Source organism: Urocitellus parryii, chromosome 8 (genome assembly GCF_045843805.1).
Source record: "Urocitellus parryii isolate mUroPar1 chromosome 8, mUroPar1.hap1, whole genome shotgun sequence".
Classification (NCBI taxonomy): domain Eukaryota; kingdom Metazoa; phylum Chordata; class Mammalia; order Rodentia; family Sciuridae; genus Urocitellus; species Urocitellus parryii.
The window spans coordinates 51,358,771-51,380,469 of NC_135538.1; the positions used below are offsets into that span (position 1 = coordinate 51,358,771).

A 21,699-nucleotide genomic window follows, 5' to 3' on the forward strand; every position below is an offset into this window, starting at 1 on the left:
TTCATAGAGGAATCACCAGTATTAATTGCAGAAGATGCAAAGGTTAGCACATCTGAAGAGATTGAAAGAGATTGGAGACTGACTGCGGGCTGTAACAAAATATTTCCACATCTCTTTTAAAGGATGACTCATTGTGTCATTCATTCCAAAACACTTCAAAATCCATTTCATTCCATTTTTATGCATCCCCCTCTTCATTCTATTTTTATAGCCTAGAACTAGAGGGCACAGCTTTCTTGTCCTCACTCTTTCTGTTAGCTTTTCGCTGGCGATCCAGAGGCAAGGTGGCTAATTTATACAGCACAGGAAATATAACAGCAGTGAATATGGCTGACCCTAAACAGGAATACAGAACAATAGGCAAGTCTGGATATTGTCCTTCAACAACTCCAATTATTGCAGGAATAGCCATGTCTCCCAGGGCTGCACCAATTACCAAAAAGGCTGCTGATTTCCCACTTATGGTCGTGTACTGCTCAATCCAGGAAATACCGCTGGGAAACGTGGTTGCCATTGAGGCCCCATACACTGAAGTGGCAATCCAGAGACAGAGTGGATTCTTGTTGAAAAGCACCAGAAATAAAGATGAAGCCAGGCTACCAATGTTGCTCAACACAATCATGGTGCCTGGCTGTAGGCATGTAGCAAAGAATATCGCCAGGCCCCTGCAGGCTGCAAAGGTCCCCCAGAAGATGGAGTTCAACCCAGCTGCTTCACTTTCTTCCATGCCAGCATAGGTGGTGGCAAAGGAGAAAATATAGGAGCCATAAGTTATCTCTGCTCCCACATAAAAAAAGAAGAACACGAAAAGGAGGCAGAGAAGGGTCTTGTGATATTCAGCTCTTCGATATGCCTGAGCAGATACTTTTGCTCTTTCCTGCCTTGAGCTTTTCTTAAAAAACAGAGCAAACAGGAAGAGAGACACTATGAAAATATAAGCACCGATAAAAGCATAAGCCCAGAATAGATTCATGTCATCAGGCAATCCAAACAGAGGGGCTGAGTCAGCTTCAGATGATCCATTGGTGGCTGGAGGCTGAAAGGCAGGCTCTGTGTGGTTTTCAGCAGACACTGAGGTACCCAGTGCCAATTTAGCCAGAAGTGGAGCCAGAAAAGCACCCAAGGCGAAACCAAAGTGTAATGACTGCATGTGTGGGGCTCCTTTGTCCCCCCAAAGAGCCAAAATGAGGATGTTACCACCTGCCAACGAAAGATGGGGAAATGATTTATGTTAAACACAGTAATGCTGAAAAAGGTAATTAAGAAGGCTGAGTCTGTATCATGTGGCTTGCACATTGCAATATTCAGAGTTATCGAACATGACACCTGACCCAGTTCTCTGATTGAGGAATTCTAACCCAGTACCACCAGAGAGCTAAACATATGACATCTCATGCATGCTGGAATTCTATAAGCTGATAAACCACTACCTCCAAGCACAGTAGCCAAAGCTTTTCATAAAACAGTGCTAACACTGTATTGGGAAACAATGCTTATTCACCTATTTGTTTCTAAATAATTAAAATATATATGTATTTACTAGACAAATATGACCATCAGATAGTAGCCAATTACTAAAGCTTTCTTTTTCTTGGAACTGGTAGTCACTTCAAGAACATCATTTACCTATGTATAAACCAGATGCAAAATACACTTTGAAGAACCCGAATACTGTAGGATTCTAGTAAGCCCGTTACAGGGAAAAAGAACACCTTTTAGCATCTGCATTCACCCTGTCTGGACACCTGCAAAGTGAAAGACTGGAAGCATCAATTGTTTGACTTCCTTTTTAAAAGATCAGATATTTTCTGATAAATGTATAATTCTACCCTGTAGTTTAACATCCAAATTAAGCCTGACATATAAAATATTTCCTTGCTGTATCTGATAATATTAGAATGGGAAGGTGGATCTTCAAAGCTGTATTTGGCCCTCAATAAACATCACCTGTGTCACTGGATGACCCATGGATTAACTGGACTGCAGCGGGCGGGAAACTTTGAGAGGGAAAAGAAAGGAAACCAAGGTAGCATACAATATGGGTTTCTCTCAGCTCAAAAACAATTAAATTGAATGGCTGCTTCTCTTCTTTCACCACCAAATAAGGGTTCCAAACTTGTTTTATCCTAGTGAACCATCAATCCCTTATACTACAATAACAAAAATCTACACAAAATGAAAGCTTGCTTCTCTGTACTGGAATTAGCCACAGGAAGGTGTCCTTCCCTGCTTAGATAATATAAATCAACAATCTCCCACAGAACAAAATCCTTTATGTTCACTTTACATTTGGCCGCTCAAAAATTGATACCCTAACTGGCAAGAATAATTGATAGAAGAGTGATTCTGAATGACCCATTCAGAAAGCCCATGTCATTTCAAGAGCATTGCAAGTGACAGTTTTTTTAAATTTATTGGTTCATTATAACTATACATACTAGGTGGATTCTTTATGCCATATACTTTCATGCACATAATATAATTTAATCAATCTCATTCCCCAGTACCTTTACTTTCCTTCCCTTCCTCCCTCCCCCTGATTCACTTGCTGTACTCTACTGATCTCCCTTCTATTAGCAAATGATAGTTTAATACCATCTGCTCTCCCAGAGGTGACACTGAAGAATTCACTTACCTGTATCCAGAATACCTATTGAAGTGCCAAGGACAGACATCATGACTATCAGTAATACTGCTCTCTTGCACAAAGGAATAATGTAAAGACCAACTGTAGTAGCTAACATTGATATCCCTGAGAAGAAAAGGTAAAAAGCAACTATTTAGAAACAGTGTGAAGCCAGGCACTGTGGCACATGCCTATAATCCCTGCAACTCAGGAGGCTGAAGCAGGAAGATCACAAGTTCAAAGTCAATCTCAGCAACTTAGCAAGTCCTGTCTCAAACCACAAAATAAAAAGGGCTGGGGATGTGGCTCAGTGGTAAAGTGCACCTGGGTTCCATATCTGGAACAAAAAAAAAAAAAAGAAAGAAAAGAAAAAGAAAAAAAAGAGTATGCATTATGATCATCACTTCCAGCACAAAATAAGATCAAATTAAAGGTGTGTAATCGTGGGTTGGGGTTGTAGCTCAGTGGTAGAGTGCTTGCCTCACATGTGTGAGGCACTGGGTTCAATCCTTAGCACTACATAAAAATAAAGATATTGTGTCCATCTACAGCTAAAAAAATATTTTTTAAAAAAGTGTGTAATCAGGAATTTACCTATGGGAACCCATGAATCATGGGTTGCAGAAGCTCTTACAAGACATTATTTCATTTAAACCTTATCTAGTTTGTAGACTACAAAATGTAAATTTCTATGACATGAATATAATTCAGCACTAATAGTAACAAGACTATAAATTATACTACAAAGTTTTATAGCAAAAGAGAAAGGCCAAAAATTATTTACTTAAATATTTCACATATAAAAAACTAAAGAATTTTTAAGTAGAAGTTAACAGTTTAATAAGTCAAAATGCAATCAATATAGTAGGAATGTACTAATAATTTTGAGAAATATGGGCAGAAATACATTTTTTCAACCTGCTTTGGAATTAAAAGAGCTTCTTTATGTATGCATCAGCAATAAATGATTCTCCTTGCTTCCAGAGGAATTTTATCACATTAATCTGGATTTTTAAAAAATGTATCAATTCATCCAAAAAGGAGTGTGATAAAAGCTTTGGCATCTATTTACATTTTGGGGCCATCACTGACATGAGGCAGAAGGGACAAAAATGTAGCCTTCCTCAGTTCACTTACCATCCCTTTTCTCTCATTTTCAATCTGGAGTCCATAGAGCCTGGGCAGGTTCCAGGAGCTCTTTCTAATGTCTGTGGCCCTAGGAGATCTGCCCTACACCCTGATGAGCAGAGCCTTTTGGACAACCAGTGAATGATCCTAAATGACAGTGAAGTGGTACCTAAGTTACAGTGAAGATCTAGAAGGCTAAGGATTGCTAACACACACACCTGAGGGCTGATCTGAGTTTCCACAGGGCCCAGCACAGACTCCCCTGAACTGTCAAGGTGAGAGCAGGACCATGGAAACCCAGTTCCATAGAGGACACCAAAATCCCACCCATCTCACTCTGCTCTGCAGGCTACTGTTTTCATATGTAGAGCCATGTTGTAAATGCAATGATAGTAACAAAGAAGCAGAAATCAGCGTTTACTTACCCATGAGTAAAAAATTATTCATACAGTCAAAAAGAACTCCACCAATCATAGAGCCACACAGAAATCCAGAGGCACGGCCCACAAAAATTAGTGAAAGACTGCTGATATTTCTGTTTACATTCCGTGCCAAATCTTGAAAGGTGGGTCCCAGTATAGCGACACCCAGTCCCTAAAATTTAAAAAGACAAAAAAGCTTTTTTTTTTTTTTTTTTCACTTACGATCATTAAAATTATGTCCATCTAAGTGGTGGCTTTTTCCAGTTTAAAAAAAAAAAAAAGTGGGAGGGGGGATGTTACTCAGCTTTTTATAGCTGTGACAAAATACCTGACAGAAATCAATGGAAGAAAAGATTCATTTTGGCTTATAGTTTCAGAGGTTTCTGCCCAGAGTCACTGGTTTCATGCATTTAGGCCTGTGGCCAGACAGAATATTATGCAGAAAGCACATGGTGGAGCAGAGCTGCTCACCTCATGATGGCCCGGAAGCCAAGAGAAAGGAAGGCTCTGCTGACACATCATTCAGAGGCTCCAACTAGGCCCCACCTCCTAAGCTTGCATCCCCTCCCAGTAGCATCACAGGTTGGCAACCAAGCCTTTAGCACGTGGCCTTTGGGGGACACTTCACATCCAAACCATAACAAGGGATTAAAGTATCATGGAAGAGATTATTTTCAGAACCAAAATCAATAAAAATATACAATGACAATACTGTTAGGATTAGAGCTATAGATTCCCATGGTTTTTCTTGTATTGGCAAGTCTCAATTTTTAAAAATGATTGAGCTCTTCTGGCTTTTCTTTTCTTTCTTTTTTAATTTTTTTTGCACTTTCTAATAAAAAAAACATAGAAGACCTCTGTATTAAAAGTTAATTAAACAATAACATTAAAACTTTTCTTGAAATAGACTTGCATGTTTTCAAATATAACTACATGAACATGAGAATTCAGATGTCAGAAATTTAAATTATCAACATATTATTTTCATACTTGATTTTACTAAAACAGCAGTTTTGCTGGTACAATGGGGGTCCACCCTCTGAACTACACATATATGATATTCAGGAGATTAGACTATATAAAATTTTCTAAATCCACATTTTTCTTCAAAGAAATTCCAAAGATACCAGGAGCACAGTCTGTGTAGCTTCCTTAGAAAGAAACATAATACATATATACCAGGTGGTTGGGCAAATGTTGAGATGAAAAAATGTTAAAGTCTGGTTTTGTTTAGATGTTGATGTAGATCTTTACAAATGATATATGTGTGACATTTTCTATTATAATACTTTAATTGCAAATTAAATCATAAAATGCTCCACTTAATTGGCTTTAAGAAAAATAAACTCTAATACAAATGAAGTATTCCTTTGAAAAATAAGAACTAACCCATATTCTTTTCAATTTTATATGACTTGAGTAGTCTTTGATTCCTAAGAATATGGTGGGAATCTTTAGGGTTTTCAGCATTTGATATGATACAGATACACAACTTTTCCAACTTAGGTTTACAAGTAAAATGAGTTACATGATCTCTATAGTACAAAATTTGTCTGCCAAAAAATAACATGATGGTTAGCTATTTGATGTCTCATCTTTACAAGCAATTCAAACATAATTGTTCATAATAAATGAGTTAAAATAGATGTACAAAATACTCTCATGTAAAAGATGTTCTTTCTATCATAATGCTTTGGATTTTTGTTTTGTTTTGTTTTCCTTCAAATCAAGAATGAACAGTTGGGGGCTGGGGATGTAGCTCAGTTCTAGTGCATTTCCCTACCATGGGAGAGGTGCCCCGTTCCCTCCCCAGCACCCTTCCTTCTAGGAAACTCCTCCAACAAAAAACAATAATAGAAAGTTGAGGTGAAAGAAATCCATACAAACAAGAATTTCATTCTCAGGGTGATTTAAAACAAATAAAGCTAAGGGAATTGTGTTAAGTTTTTGCACCCTCTACAGTTTCTTTGACACAAAGACTAAAGATATTGGAACTATTATTAACAGGTTCTGTGCCACCAGGACACATTACACTATGAGACAGCACATGATTCTGGAAGTTACAGTTTATAAACTTGCCATTGTGCAATTGCTGGAGTGGAGTTCACAATGGTATGTGTTATGGTTTGGATGTGCGGTGTCCTCCAAAAGCTCACATGTGAGACAATGCAAGAAGGTTTGGAGGAGAAATGATTGGGTTATAGCTTTAACCTAATCAGCGCATTAATCCCTTATGGAATTAACTGAGTGGTGACTGGAAGCAGAGGTTCGTTGAGAGCACGGCTATGGGTGTATGTGTAATACCTGCAGAGTGGAGTCTCCCTCTCTGCTTCCTGATCATCATGTGAGCTGCTTCCTTCTGCCAATCACTGCGCCATGATGTTCAGCCTCAGCTCAATCCCCAAGGAATGAAGCCTGCTGTCCATGGACTGAGACCTCTGAAAATGTGAGCCCACAACTAAACTTTTCTTCCTCTAAAGTTGTTCTGGTCGGGTCTTTAAGTTACAGCAGCAGAAAAATCTGACTAAAACAGATTGCTTCCAAGTGTTCAGTAGATATGCAGGAATGTAAAGTCCAATTGACATAAGAAACTGAAGTTAATAGAATGAGTAAGAACATTGTAGAAGGTTTGTGGAAGATGAATCGTGTGAAAGAAATTCTACGTGTGTGTGAGCAAGCTAAGATTAGAAAAAAGGAATTATTTCGAAGTTTTTATAAAAATCGAATATTAATATCTAAGTTACAATGCAAAATTAGAATCTGGTCCTTACTATCAAAACAACAAGGTTTTAGCCACGTGCAATGAAACATGCCTATGGCGACTTAGAAGACAGAGGCAGAAGGATCACAAATTCAAGGCCACAAGGCCAGCCACAGCCACTTAGCTGTGTCAATTTTTTTTTTTTTCAAAAAGGGAGTCTGAGACTGTAGTTCAGTGTTAAAGTGACCCTGGGTTCAAACCTTAATATCAAAAATGAAAACAAAACAAAAAAAGTATTGAGTATTGATCAGCAATTTATGTATGTATGTATGTATGTATGTATGTACTGGGGAGTGAGCCCAGGGGTACTTTACCTCTGTGCTACATCTCCAGGCCTTTTTAATATTTTGAGATACGGTCTTGCTAAGTTGCTGAGGTCTCACTAAGTTGCAGAGGCTTCCCTTGAACTTGAAGTCTTCCTGCCTCAAATTAGCATGGTCAACTCTTAATTGAAAATTGTGAAGGACTGTTACTCACATTTAAGGTAATTGGCCTAAAAGGCAAAGAATCCATGTTTCACCAAGATAATCTTGTACATCATGTTATTTTCTTGTGCTTCTTTATTAGGTTTCTGATCATTAAAAAACAGAGTTCTCTTTGTTAAAAGAGCTAAGGTTTTGCAATAACTGTAATTTTCTGCATTTGTCTTTGAAGTGTTAATATCATTTTGGTTAAATGACATACTACTCTTTATGTGATGATCTCTTATCTTATTTTGACCAAGTGTTTTAACCTTTGATTTTTAAAATTTTTTTAATGTTTATTTTTCAGTTGTAGTTGGACACAATACCTTTATTTTATTTATTTTTATGTGGTGCTGAGGACTGAACCCAGGGCCTCACACATGCTGGGCAAGTTCTCTACCACAACCCAGCCCTCCTTAGATATTTTTGAAGAACTTCACAAAATCAAATTTTGAATTAAGTCTTCTTCTTGGCCTGAAATTAAATATTTTGGAATTTTCAGATATGCCCTTGCATATCTCAAAAGGATCTCTCTCTTTATAAAAAGAAATATTAAACTAATTTGGCTTACTCAATATATTGAATTATATAGGAAGCAGTGTCAAATAATAAGTAATGCTAAAATTTCATTGAGTTATGTTTGTATGGATATTTTATTGATATGTGTTTCCAAAACTATATGAAATTCCTAGAAATCTATAGAAATTCTTAGATTTCGTATCTATCTAAAATAGATGCATGGACATTGGGGACACCAGTGTCCCCAATCTTGTATTACATCATCAGTCATAGTTCTTTTTTAAATTTTTTTTAATTATAGGTGGACACAATACTTTTATTTTACTTATTTATATGTTTTGCTGAGGATCGAACCTAGGGCTTCACATGTGCTAGGCGAATGCTCTACCGTTGAGCCACAATCCCAGCCCCATCAGTCATAGTTCTAATTATTATTGTAAATGTTGCATGTAAGAGACTGGCACAGGTATGTGCCCGGAGTCCCAGCCACTCTAAAGGCTGAGGCAGGAGATCACTGGAGCCCAGGAGTTTGGGACGGCATGGGCAACTTAACAAGGACCCATTCTTATTAAACACACACACACACACACATACACATGAGGGAGATGTAGAAGGGCATAGCCAGCCAGGGAAAGGTGGTGAGGGAGGAAGTCAGGGGCAGATCCAGACCAAAGAAGTATGGAGAGTGCCTTCCAATGAGGTCAACTTCCCGGTTGATGGAAATGCTTGTGCACACAAGCAGGGGACCCAATTAGATGAACACTTCCACATTAGTGCCCCTAAGCAGGGGATCCAATAGGAACACTAAAATAGCTGCATGGACATTGGGGACACCAATGAACAACAGTGTGAAGAGTGTGGAGAAGGGAGGAGATAAGAAAAGGAGGAAATTCCAGGGACTAAAAAGAGAACAATCCAAAACTTCCCCACTGGACTTCTGGCTCAGGAGCCCCTTCTCTTTGGAGAAGTCTGTTACTGATAACTTTTGCTCTTTCAATAAATCTGTTACTTGGTTGTTATCTTTGTGTCCTGTTCTTCAATTCTTTACTGAGTGGAGACAACAAACCCGATACCCCTAGATGGTAACACACACACACACACACACACACACACACACACACACACAGAAACTGTTGCATGCAACAGAAATAATCATATTTTCTTGTCAATGGCATCAGTATGGTTAATAAAGTTCTGTATGATTTTCAAACATATCCATTTTAAGTCCAGTTATTCCCAGAGTTAATTGTTCTATCTGCTGCTTTCCTTAGCCACTATCAGTTTGGTGTTCAATGATATTCTTGCATTCTGTCAAGTGCAGATGCATGATAACTTTCAGATGATTCCAGGATGTGTGTGAAACCTGGTTTGACTGGACGCAGAGGGAAAATCTGCAAGAAGGCAGTGGAAGAAGACGGAGGTGCTGGGGCAGAGTTTGCCACTTTACTGACCCAGCTAGTGGAGTCACTATTCAGGTCATGGTGCCAAACTCAACTCAGTCTTCCATGGCAGATGATGCCAGCTATAGCAGACAGGAACTGGACACTAACCCTGCTCTTAATGAAACTGGACAAAGTTCTAACACATGTCAAAAATAGTAGACAGAGTGAAGCAGGACTTGCTTTCTCAGGACTTCTCGGAGTCCTCTATTCTCTATTCTCATCCATTCTGCATTCCTAAATTTATCTGATGTTTTCAGAGTTGGAAGCAATTTCCAGAGGCTCTGTGTTCTTAAAGTTACACAACAAAGCGAGAACCATATGGAGAAGATTCTAAATTAATTTGTGAAGAGAATGTTCTCTGTGATGCGTAGTAATGATCCTGTGGCAAGCGCCATAACACTCCTGTTGTTGGGAAGTCTGGCATCAATAATTCCTGAGGGGAAGAATGCTCAGCCCTGTATTCCTCAGAGTTTGGATTCACATGATAATGTAGACGTTTAAGCTGCTGTTTTCTGCTGCCAACTTCTCTTGCTATAGGAATTTATAACAAAAATCTGGGAAAAGACTCAAGGTTTACACACAGTAGACTTGAAGCTGAAGTTGATCTCCATCCTCCAGCATATGCAGCATGAAACACTTCTGACCTCCAGGGCTCCTTGGCTTTTACTATAGCTGGTCCTGTCCTATCCTTCCACAGAAATGGTGACTGTTCCCTTGCACAATTTTTACTCTGCTTACATCTTCACCCTTGGTTGACACACTTGAGCAAATTCAGATTCTGATGCAGTATTGAAGAATGATCCCAGGAAAGCAATAAAGAGACCTGCTATTTAAAGACTTGAAATTCCTTGCCAATAAAACACTGTATACTTAAAGTAGGGAGAACATCCACTCTGTGATTGTGCCCTCTGGACATATGATGACTTAAAGCTAGGGATATTTCCTGTGCTTTGCTCACTATCAGGGAGCATCACCAGCAGACATTGCTCAGCATAGCTCCAGGAAATGTGGCTTCTTCCTCCAGATTTTCTGACTCAGTCAAATTAGCCCAAGAATGCTATACCCTATAATAACAGGGGCATTGCTGCTCATGGAGTGAGAATCCTAATGGATATGACTGTCCAAGAGAAAGAGCTTTGGGCACTGGAGCAAGATTCTGACTTTGGCCTGGAATCCCTTCTGGTGCTTTGTAGACAGGATGATAGTTCAAATGGTCAACCACTTTAAAGATTGCTCTAAATAGTATGGTGAAGTTGGCCAAGGACAGGCCCCATCCTAGCCAGTCAGTGTTTGAGACCTTGTGACCCAGCTGAACATTGTTCAGGATTCTGCCTGGATCCTGGGATATGCTGTTGCTGGGCAATTGAATGCTTGGGGACCTCATGGAACTCTATAAGGTGATAAGCCGATCAGACACAGAGAAGCAATGGGAGCTTCTAGTAAGTTTGGCTACTGAGTTTTGTAGTCAGCAGAAAGCATTATCTGCTTAAGTAAAGGCTGGGGTTGTGGCTCAGCGGTAGAGCACTCGCCTAGCATGTGTGAGGCCCTGGGTTCAATCCTCAGCACCACATAGAGATAAATAAAATAAAGGTATTGTGTCCAACTACAACTGAAAAATAAATATTAAAAAAATTTTAAAAGATCACTCAGGCACAGTGGCACATACCTATAATCCTAGTGAATTGGGAGGTGGAGGAGGAGGATCACAAGTTCGGGGGCAGCACTTGCAATTTAGTGAGAACCTAAGCAACATAACAAGACCCTGTCTCAAATTTAAAAATTTAAAAATATGGGATATAGCTCCGTAGTAAAACACCCCTGAGTTCAATCCCCAGGACCAAAAGAAAAAGAAGGAAGAAAGAAAATTAGGAAGGAAGGAAAGTGATTCCTTTGGTTATCAGAATTTTAACAAAGAAACTGACCGGCTAATAAACATGAAGCTGATGTTTAACCCAAAATCAAGCCCAATAAGGAAATGTCTTGGTATATTTTTCTGCTAATTCAACCAGTATTAAAATTGTGAAGTTATGCAATTTGAATGAACTCCAATAAGAGTGACACAAGTCTTATTACCCATCATAACCTATTTAATAAACAGTGCTATGCACCTGGACTGTAGAAACAAAATTGGCACTTAAGAGGATATAAATCCATTGCTAAGTGTGTACTCATGAAGCACCTGGATGGCTGTCTTGTCCTTGCTGAGTCTTCACAGCTGCCATGATTAAAATCCCTGTACTCCAAGATTCATCATGGAAGAGATGAAATGATCCAAATTAATACCAAACATCAGTAGGGTAACGATTCTAAAATTGTCCAACTGGCTTATAACCCATTTTGGGTTTATCCAGTTTATAGTTCTGGTAAGAAATAAAAGCCATAAGAAATACATGCTGGAAATGATAGATTTCATTCACTTGTCACCTTCAGTGCACATTTTCTGGTTATATAGAAACTTTCCCATGGAGACAGGCTGATGCTGTAACAGTAGCTACAGTTACGAGAAAATGTGTTTTCTGTACAAGGCATTCCTGGAGCAATCTCCAGTGAGAGAAGAACAGATTGCTCTGCACAAGATGTCAGAGAGCTTTAAAAAAAAATGCTACAGACACAATGACATTAGGCAAAACTTCAATGAATAGACTGGATTGCCAGTTGATGGCAATTGGATTCATTTCTACTAGAAAACATAGACTGACCCCTTGAGAAGCAGATGCTGAGGCCCATCCCACAGTGATAGAACCTCACATACCTCCCACTCCATAAACTCTCACATGACTCCACAGAGCAAGGTCTTAATGCATTATTGTGAAAGCCTGTTTTTCTTCATGTCCCACCACATGATGACAACCAGAACTTCCATGATTAAGAACCTGGAGAGTGAGTGTTCGGAAATGACAACAATATTTTGGAAATGACTGTTAGAAGAAACTATGCCATGCTCCTCTCTGCAACAGAACTTCAAGGCCTTGAGTCTTGAAATCTACATCTCTCAACTCAGTGGCATCCCTCCAGACTCCTGACACTGACACCTGTTGGGGACCTTAAGGTAAAGCTGACCAAGGAGGTTTCTCCCCAGCGGCAGAGGGCATCCTAGATGTGGACAGCTTTCCCAAGATCTAGGATCAAAACTTCTCCACCATCCTGAAAGGCTTATTTTTTTCTTCCCTTTCCCTCTAATTACCTGCTGGACTAATCCCTTCCCTTTGCTTACAGGAAAATACGCCAGACCATAATGTAAATGACTTTAGCAAAGGCTAATGCTCTATCAAAAACTCAGAGCAATTATTGGGTTTGCAGGCTAATGCTCCCAAATCAGGGAACAATTCCATTATTCCAGTGCTGCCCCGTGTTCCCAGTGACTCACCTTGAAACCACAAAGGAAGAGGGGAACCAGTCCTTGATATTCTGGACATCTCTACTCCTTGCTTTCTATAATTGTTTGAAATACTACCCTGATATTTCCAGTTCATGACATATCTCTACCAAAATAGAAAACTTATTGGGGTGATGTCTGCAAAATATGTTTTGTGTACATAACACCTAGGGATTACCTATACAGGCACAAGACATTGCATGTATGATGTCACTGCATTAAATCCAGTAATGTCTCTTTACACTAAATGACATCATGCACACTTACATGGTGGCATAAAGGGAACTCAAAAAATTTCCCACTGGACCTGTTTATAGCTTTGCAGATTTAGCAAGTTAATAAATTTAGCCAGAAGCCATTAGCCGGCCCACTTTTCCAGTCTCTAAGGACTCTGTGGAGAATTTGTCTGCTCTGTTTGGACTCCTCACTGGACTTGGATCTTGCTATTCACCTGGCTCTCTCCTACCTCCTCAAGAGCTTCCCCATACCTCCCATAATCAGAGGCCAAAGCAGTCAACATCCAAAACTATATTTTGGAAATGACTGTTGAAGAAACTATGCCATGCTCCTCTCTACAACAGAACTTCAAGGCCTTGAGTTAATCTCTAAATAAAAGTTGCTAATAGGGTCCTGGATGTTCATTCTTGGCAGTAGTGGGGTATGGATTGTTTGAAATTTGAAGCTACCACGTAAGTTGCTAGAAATTTTGGATCTTGAAGCCAATGAGACCTCACAGGTTGAGAAGGGTTCAAGCCAGTCTTTGCAAGGTGAATGATAACATGTTCAACAAAAAACACTTAGTGGAACAAATCTTAGTTTTAGATCACCTTTCACTGATGTGGGGGGCTTGTTTGTGGTGCTGAACAAAACTAAATGCTGAGCTTAAATTTCCCTTGATTTTAGTTGGCTACAATATAGACATTTAAGAGGTGGCTAAGGGGCTGGGACTGTGGCTCAGCAGTAGAACAGTCGAGTAGCATGTGTGAAGCCCTGGGTTCAATCCTCAACACCACATAAAAAATAAATAAATAAAATATGGCTAAGGTAGCTGGCAAGGTGGCAGCCTCACTTATTTCTCCCCAAATTATAAAAACAGGAAAACTCAACACAAAGAAATCCAACAAGGTCAGTAAGGCCAGTGATTTCAGGGATAAGCAAATTGGCCAACACCAGGAGAATTAGTGAACACTGGACTAATTGTAATTAGTACAAGTGGGTACCACTCCACTTAGATGATGTAAGACCAGACCCTCAAGAAAGACCTGGGTCAAGATGTCAACCCACAGCAAATCAGTCACCTCATAATAATAGGGGAAATGAAACATAATGAACTTTGATTAGTCATATGGTTACTGAGAACATGGTGCAAGGATGGACCAGCCATTTCAAACAGAACTTTACATCAGAATGATGTGTTACAATGACGACGGCACGAGTGTACAGGAGTAGCCTGTGCAAGCAGCATTGCTTAAAAAGCATGTTAAGCATTGAATTGAGTATAGCTTCAGTATAGAAAACTTGGAATGTGATTTCTTTCTTTGGAAATTTTGAACAAGGTTTCTTACCTATTTCCCTCACTGCTGAATTTTACCATGTTCAGACTCTCACCACAAAACCTTAATATGAATTTAGAGGCACTGAAGGACAACACAGAAGTAGAAGTTGTGGATGAGAAAATGAGGAAACAGAACTAGAGAAATGACCAATCCCAGGCCCTCCTCCAAGAAACATGCCACAAGCAGGTTTCTGTCAACTGATCAATTGTCCAGAGTTCGTACCAAGCCACACATTGTGCTCACATACACAATATGCCCCAGATTCTCCAAGAATTGGAAGTCCATGGAGCTCAAAGAAAAGTATTGAAACAAGTAATCTTCAAGCAAGGTTTGCCTAAAGGTTTGTCTATCAGTTTACCTGACATGGACTCAAAGCCTTGGATAGAAGTAAGAGAGAGGCATCACACTGCTTCTGTGTAGCCACATCCTGAGCTGCTTTGCTCAGCCATGGCCTCCTGCCATAATGTTCTGCATCACCTCCACCCCAGAGCTATAGAGTCAGTTGACCATGGACTGAACCTCTGTGATCCTCTAAAGAAGCTCACTGTTTAGTCTCTCAGCATGAAAGTTACCAAGCAATCTCCCATCTTCCAACTAGACAACCTCTCTCTCCAAATATGGCTCCAGGTTCACATGTAAACCACTATGGAAACCCTGGTACTTCAAAACAGAACCCTTCCAGTACTCCACAGCATTTAATTCCAGGCTCAAACTTGAAGAGTGAACCCTGAATTCAAAACATTAAAGCAGGCTACAAATTGAAGCAAAATGATGAAGAACAAGAGCTTCCAATGGATCCCACAGACCATGGAAAGCAATGTATCAGTTCAGTGATGCCCTTTAATTCCTAAAACAAAACAATGGGAAACCTAAAGGCCTATAAAACAAAATCATTTCTACTATGTGATTTTTCACTTCTGTTGTAAAGATCAAGTGTATCAGTTGTAAAGGGAGAGGGTATTTTGTGGTTCTGGGGAGCAAACTCAGGACTTTGTGCACACTAGTCAAGCTACATTGAGAAATATTTAAGAAAAACTTTAATGAAGAAATGTACCCATGTACATATGCAAATTTTTTCATATGATATTATCAAAGCAGACTTTTGGTTATGATATAGTTGAGCCAAAAACAGATTATCTTTGCATTTAAAGCCAACTGATGTATATTTCACATTTTATTCAGGCTAATTTTTTTCCACAAGTAGACAAACAGAAGAAAATGGTATAGGTTTTATGTTGCACATAGCATAGCCACAGTAAGAACAGTTATTCAGCAGGAAATTTTTTATGCACTAATATATTCTTGTTAGCCCAACAGGTGTTTTGTTCTATCACCCCTCAGTTCATGTTCTTCAGGAATTAAGCCTAGAATAGTTACGTAAAAGAGAGGAAACTGGATGTCAAACATTAGGGAACGTGTAGAGAATCACCTCCCTACTCAAGGGCTGATGTGTTTTGGCATGTTAACTTTTAGCTGAGGCCTGATGGAATCTGAGATAAGCTTCAAAGACAATAAAACATATATATGAGTTATTCTTTACTTTAGTTCTTGAAATTATGGAATGAATGATGTATGTTATATTTTTGAACTTTACTTGTTCAAATAATACTAGTACTCTTTATCTATAGTCAGTAATGGCTAAATTTTTTTTTTCAGAACTCAGGTTGGTGAAGATGATTTAAATGGCAGATTCTGAAAAAGAACTAACTCTAAAAGGAATCTGTAATCCATATTTAAAATTTTTTCAATAGTTTAATGATCTTATTTGGATAGACTTTTTCAGAATTACTACATAAGGAATTTTAACAGATTTTCACTAATGCACAGCTAAATAGATTACAGTGAGGTCTGCAGCGGCTTGGATAAAATAGCTTAAAAGTTTGTAATAAAAATGAACCTTGGCGATTACTTAATTTTAGTTAAGAACCCATCAACCTACTGATTCACAATGTGGGGTGGGGCAAGTGAAGAATGGAGACACTTTGGATTGGGCAGAGGGGAGTGAGGAGAGGGGAAGGGATGTGGGGGTGGGAATGGTGGTGGAATGAGATGGACATTATTAACCTATATACATGTAGGATTGCATGAATGATTTGACTCTGCATGGTGTATAACCAGAGAAATGAAGAGTTATGCTCCATTTGTGTACAATGAGTCCAAACGCATGCTGCTGTCATGTGTAACTAATTGGAGCAAATGAAAATAAAAAAGAAACCATCAACCTCATATTTGCTAGATTTACAAAATTGTTTTTTAAATGCATTTTGTCTTCTTTGACATTATTCAGTTGAATGTGGTAGAAAACCCTTATTTCTGATTCAGAACATTTTTAAATATTATCTCTGTCCCCCAAAATAGAAAGCTTTCATTATACTAGATATAAGTTTGTTAACCCTGTTTTTCAAAAGGGCTACCATTAATTGCACATAAACATGAAATATCAGGCTAGGGATGTAGCTCAGTGATAGGGTGCTTGGCTAGTGTGCACAAAGTCCTGATTTTGCTCCCCAGAACCACAAAATACCCTCTCCCTGCAGTGTTTCCTGTCACATGTGAAATACCCTCCCCCTGTACTGTTTTCTGTCAAAATTCAAACTTATCAAAGTAAAAAAAATAAATTGTTCACTGTGGAGTTTAAAAATTTCTTAGCTTTCAGTTTGAAAATATTTATTGACCAGGAAAATATGCAATAATTTGCTAAAATTGTTTTTCTACCATATCAAAGTACATAGTTCATGCCTTTGCTATCTGCAGGCCTATAATGAGTTCATAGAATTTTTAAAAGGGAGTTAAAGGAAAGTTAAGTAGATCCTTTAGGAGATAAACTTGAAAATGTTCCTCTTTAATATTGTAAAATCTTTACAAATGAATATCATAAAATTATCTGTTTCTTTGTCATAAAAATAATTTTTGTTTAAATGGTAACTGTTACTTGCATAGCTAAATTTCTTTGATTGACAACCTAGACATTTTATAAACTAAGAAATCTTAGACAAATTAATAATATTTCTGAGTGTATTAACATTTTAGTTCTATAACATACTATATGGATGTCTTAAAATTCTGACATTCTATAGTTTGTATTAGACATGCTGTTTTTATAATCTTTTACTTATGGGATTTTTAAAGGGTTTATATATATATAGAGAGAGAGAATTTTTTAATATTTATTTATTTATTTATTTTAGTTTTTTCCGGCGGACACAACATCTTTGTTTGTATGTGGTGCTGAGGATTGAACCCGGGCCGCACTCATGCCAGGCGAGTGCACTACCGCTTGAGCCACATCCCCAGCCCCATACTTATGGGGTTTTTAAATGTATTTTGGTCCTGAATTGTTAATTTGATGAAAACTCTGCTTTTAAAATCATCACTTACTAGGTTCTAATAAATAAATAGTTAAGCTTGAAAAAGGAAAAAGAAGGAAAAAAAAAGAGTCATCGCCCACCCTCAGGGAAGTTAAAGAACTAGAGATCAAACCCAGGGCTCACACATGGCAGGCAAGTATTCTACCATTAAGCTACATCCCAACACCTTATCTTTTATTTCTGAACATGATTTTAAAATATCTTAATTTAACTCTTTTATTTTGGACTAATTTAAATTTGAATAATATTTGTTTTCATAAAGCAGAAATATAAATTTTAAAGTTAAAAGAAAAAAGGTGGCTAAGGGCTGTGGCTGTAGCTCAGTGCTTAGAGGTATGTGCTTAGCATATATGAGGCTGGATTCAAACCCCAGCATGGGAAAAAAAAAAAAAAAAACTATGGCCAACGATACTGCTGCTGTTTCTCTAGACACTGCCCACAGGATATTTTAAGGAAACTTCTCAATAGAAAGGAACATATGATGTGACCTTGAAAGCAGCTGTTCGAAGCCATCCTGAATGGTCCTTGGCCAGCCTGGCTGTCCCACGTTTGTCTTTCTGTTTAGAAATATGGATACCTATTTAAGTCAGGCCATTTTGCAATCAACTATGCTCCTTAATTGCCATGATGCTTTGAACAAAGACTGTGACCAGCTGGACACAAACACCTTTGAATTCCCTTTATTATGTGAATTTTGGATTGTTTGATTTTGATCAGTTTGGTCTTTGGTCCTTGGGTACACCTGTTACACCTGTTAAGGAGAGTACTTTGAAATTTCTTCCTATTATCCTCCCGAGAGAGTCATCATCACAGTCACCCTGAGGAGCTGTATGCCCTCAAGAATTACAACTATTTCTATGTTTCCATTCCATGTACATCAAACAGTAAACCAAAACATGAAGAAAACATAAAGAATCATCCAACTAATTTGTCCTTTTTTTTTCTTCCCCATTTTTAAGATCAAGGGTGGGGTTGTGGCTCAGTGGTAGAGTGCTTGCCTAGTATGTTCGAGGCCCTGGGTTCAATCCTCAGCACCACATAAAAATAAATAAATAAAATAAAGGTATTGTATCCAAGTACAACTAAAAAGTTTTTAAAAATAAATAAATCATATAAAAAAAAAGATCAAAACCCAAGGACATTCAACCTCTGAACTACATCCCCAGCCCTTTTTATTTTTTATTTTGAGACAGAATCTGACAAAGTTACCACAGCTGGCTTCTAATTTGCAGTTCTTCTGCCTCAGGCTCACAAGTTTGGGATGACTGGAATGTGCCACCACACCCAGCTGGTAATATGTCCTTTAAAACTGAGAATTCCAATTTAAAACCATTTAGACCAAATTGGTTAATTAGGATGGTAACAGAAAGTGTCTGTATTCAAGGTTTCAGTCAAATCTCTCAAAATTAAGAGGCTGACTGAAAGGGAAGAATTCTAAAATTAAATTTGGCCTAAAGCTGTCTCTGGGTGTAAGGAATGATAACATTCCTCAATATGTCCACACTGGAACTTGAGAGTATATTCTTGGAACAAGTTGCCGAGCAGCAAGCATTCAGCCTGACACATGCTGCAAACTGTTCAGAAATGTGCACCCAGGGCGGTTGAATGAACTGTAACCATTCAAGCTATCTTCATATCATTTCCTTATTGTGTCTGTAGATACTGCCTGCCCACCTTCTTAGGTGGATCTTTTTGAACCTTTACTGATTTAGGTAGTGCCTGCTTCCTGAATCATTCCTTTCTGCAAAGAAACTGCCAAAATGGACTTGTCTAACATTTTCTTTTTAATAGGTTTTCACAAGAACTAAAGATTATAGTTGGCTTTCAGGAGAAATTCCTTAGTGCCTTTAAGAAAAAAACTATATTTCTGATTCATTTACATTTCAAGAATAATTCTCCCTGCAATACTCTGCTGCAAACTCACAGTGTGCCTCCAGCCCAAGCAGGAATAGTCCTCCAATGAGGACCTGGTTGTGTACAGAGGCACCGTGTCCTACCCAAGCAGGACTGAGGATCAGGGTGTGCACAGGCCCAAAGAAAGTAGAATAAATGAAGCCTGACTTTTGGCTGTAATCAAACTACTTCATGTGCACCTGCAGTGATTTCTTTCTCACCCCTCCCTCTCTCGGCTTTAAAACATTTCATAAAACAACTGTGGCTCAGAGTCTTTGTGATGCCAAGTGACCAGAAGTGACTCCTCACAGGACTCCCCTCTCCAGCTCCCCAGTGTCAGTGATCAAGGGATGAAAGTGTCCACAAATAGTGAATTGAGGGGCTGCCCAGGAATTTGACCAAAGGTGCCTCCAGCCTTGCACTTTGCTCCAAGAAAAACTTTTGAGGATCTGAAGGCTTGATTTCTATAGGATTGTGGGCAGAGTAAGACACATGTTCCTGGCTCTACCATTGAACTAGCTGTGTGATCTGGAAAGGACTTTCCTCTGTGGTCTATTTACTTCTCTGCACAATTAAGCAACTGATTAAATTTGGTCAGGCCACCAGGAACAGGAAATCCCAGAATAATTTGGGGTGTGAAGGGCAGTGGCTAAAGACCTGGGCAACCCCTTTTGTCTTCCAGTGCTCTGGGGAGACCCAGCAAGGCTTGCTGCAGTTGGCAAACATGTTAGGTAATCAATTTCGCATTTGAAAGTAACCCTCCACGATTAGAAACGTGCCCGTCTTTTAGATAATTAAACGGAGGCTCGGACAGACTAATAAAAAGTGCCCAAGGTCACACAGTGCGCAGGTGGCAAAGCTGAGACTCCACTGGGAAGGCCACATTCTCTGCAGGGCGCCTGCTCGCGCGGTGCCTGGGAGGGTCGCAGCCCCAGCTCTCACCAGCCCCAGGAAGGTGGCAAACACGATCACGGTGGCGAACCAGCGCAGCACGTTCGCGGCCCGGCTGCTCCGCTCCGGAACCCCCACCATCTTCGGCTCTGTCTTCGCCGGGGCCCCGGCCCCATGGATCTCCAGTTCCATCTCCAGCTTGGCGGCTCCGGAGAAGCGGTCTTGCTGCCGCCGAGCTTTCAGGTGCACCCTGGAGCTCTGAGCTCCAGTCCCTCCAGGCCCCTAGGTCCCTCCGGGTGCACCTCCCTCCGGGGTTCGTCTTGGGTCAGGTCCTGGCAAGTAGGACTTTGGACAGCAAGCCTGGTGTGGGCAGGGAAAGCCAGCGACCCATCCCGTACCGTTCCGGGGCAGGTCACAGAGCTGAAAGGCAGCTTTTTGCAAGCCAGGATCCAGCTTCAAACCCCACATGGCTCTGGTTGCCTAGGAGACCGGAGGACTCAGGCGCAGCATTACACCTAGGTGCCTCCTAGCCTAGAGAGCCCGAGCTCCAGTTTCCCAAAAGGTGAATCAAGAGGAAAGATGTGGCCTCATCCTTTAGAGCAGGTACCTTCCAAAGAATTGCAAGGTGGACCCTCATGTCCTGGGGAACGGAGAGACCCCCCAATGAGCTTTCCCCTTTTTTTTTTTTTCCAAAATCCCTGCCCTTGTGCTTTCTTTACCTGAGGTTGTTCGATCTGTTGTTCATTTTGCACTCCACAAATATTTGTTGAACCTCTCCGAATTTCAGAATTTCACGTTAGCCAGATTTACAGATCGGAGGATTAAGGCACAGAGTAAGTAACAACTTGTTCCTGGCCAGTCAGCGCAACAGTGTCATTTATGGTGGTGTACGAGTTGCTCAAGAAACAAATCCCTGTCCAAAGCTGCAGTTTCAAGCCCACACCTGCCCTAGTTCCTGCAGATAATTCTGGTGTGGTAGGGAAGTGGAACAGGGCATTGATTTGCTGTGATTGCTGGCTGAGTAAAGTTACGCCTGCTGAGAAGGAAAGGCTTTCTCTTTTTTATCCAATACCAGGTTTGTTTTCTTTTACTCTTTAACCAACCTGACCACAACCTCAAAATATGAAGTAAATATTTGCCTTTATCATCTCAAATACCCTACTCTACCTGATTTCTTCTTCTTCCTGCCCCCATCCACTGAAGCTCCCATACTATAAACCCTAGTCTTAGCAACCCAGAACCCAACTCTCCAG

General features: G+C 39.7%; 1 protein-coding gene and 2 pseudogenes across 1 annotated transcript; 2 read left to right on the top strand and 1 right to left on the bottom strand.

Moving 5' to 3' along the window:
* Positions 1 to 205: 205 nt before the first annotated feature.
* Positions 206 to 21,183, bottom strand: LOC113187327 (sodium-dependent glucose transporter 1-like). Its single transcript, XM_026395070.1, has 4 exons — positions 21,166 to 21,183; positions 4,180 to 4,348; positions 2,636 to 2,752; positions 206 to 1,200 (listed from the first exon to the last, which is right to left on the bottom strand). Exons 2-4 carry the CDS (start codon positions 4,226 to 4,228, stop codon positions 206 to 208), a joined length of 1,161 nt encoding a protein of 386 aa, XP_026250855.1. The 5' UTR covers positions 4,229 to 4,348; positions 21,166 to 21,183.
* On the top strand, positions 9,399 to 10,882 carry LOC113187313 (integrator complex subunit 7-like; annotated as a pseudogene).
* Positions 13,774 to 14,632, top strand: LOC113187314 (la-related protein 1B pseudogene; annotated as a pseudogene).
* Positions 21,184 to 21,699: the final 516 nt, after the last annotated feature.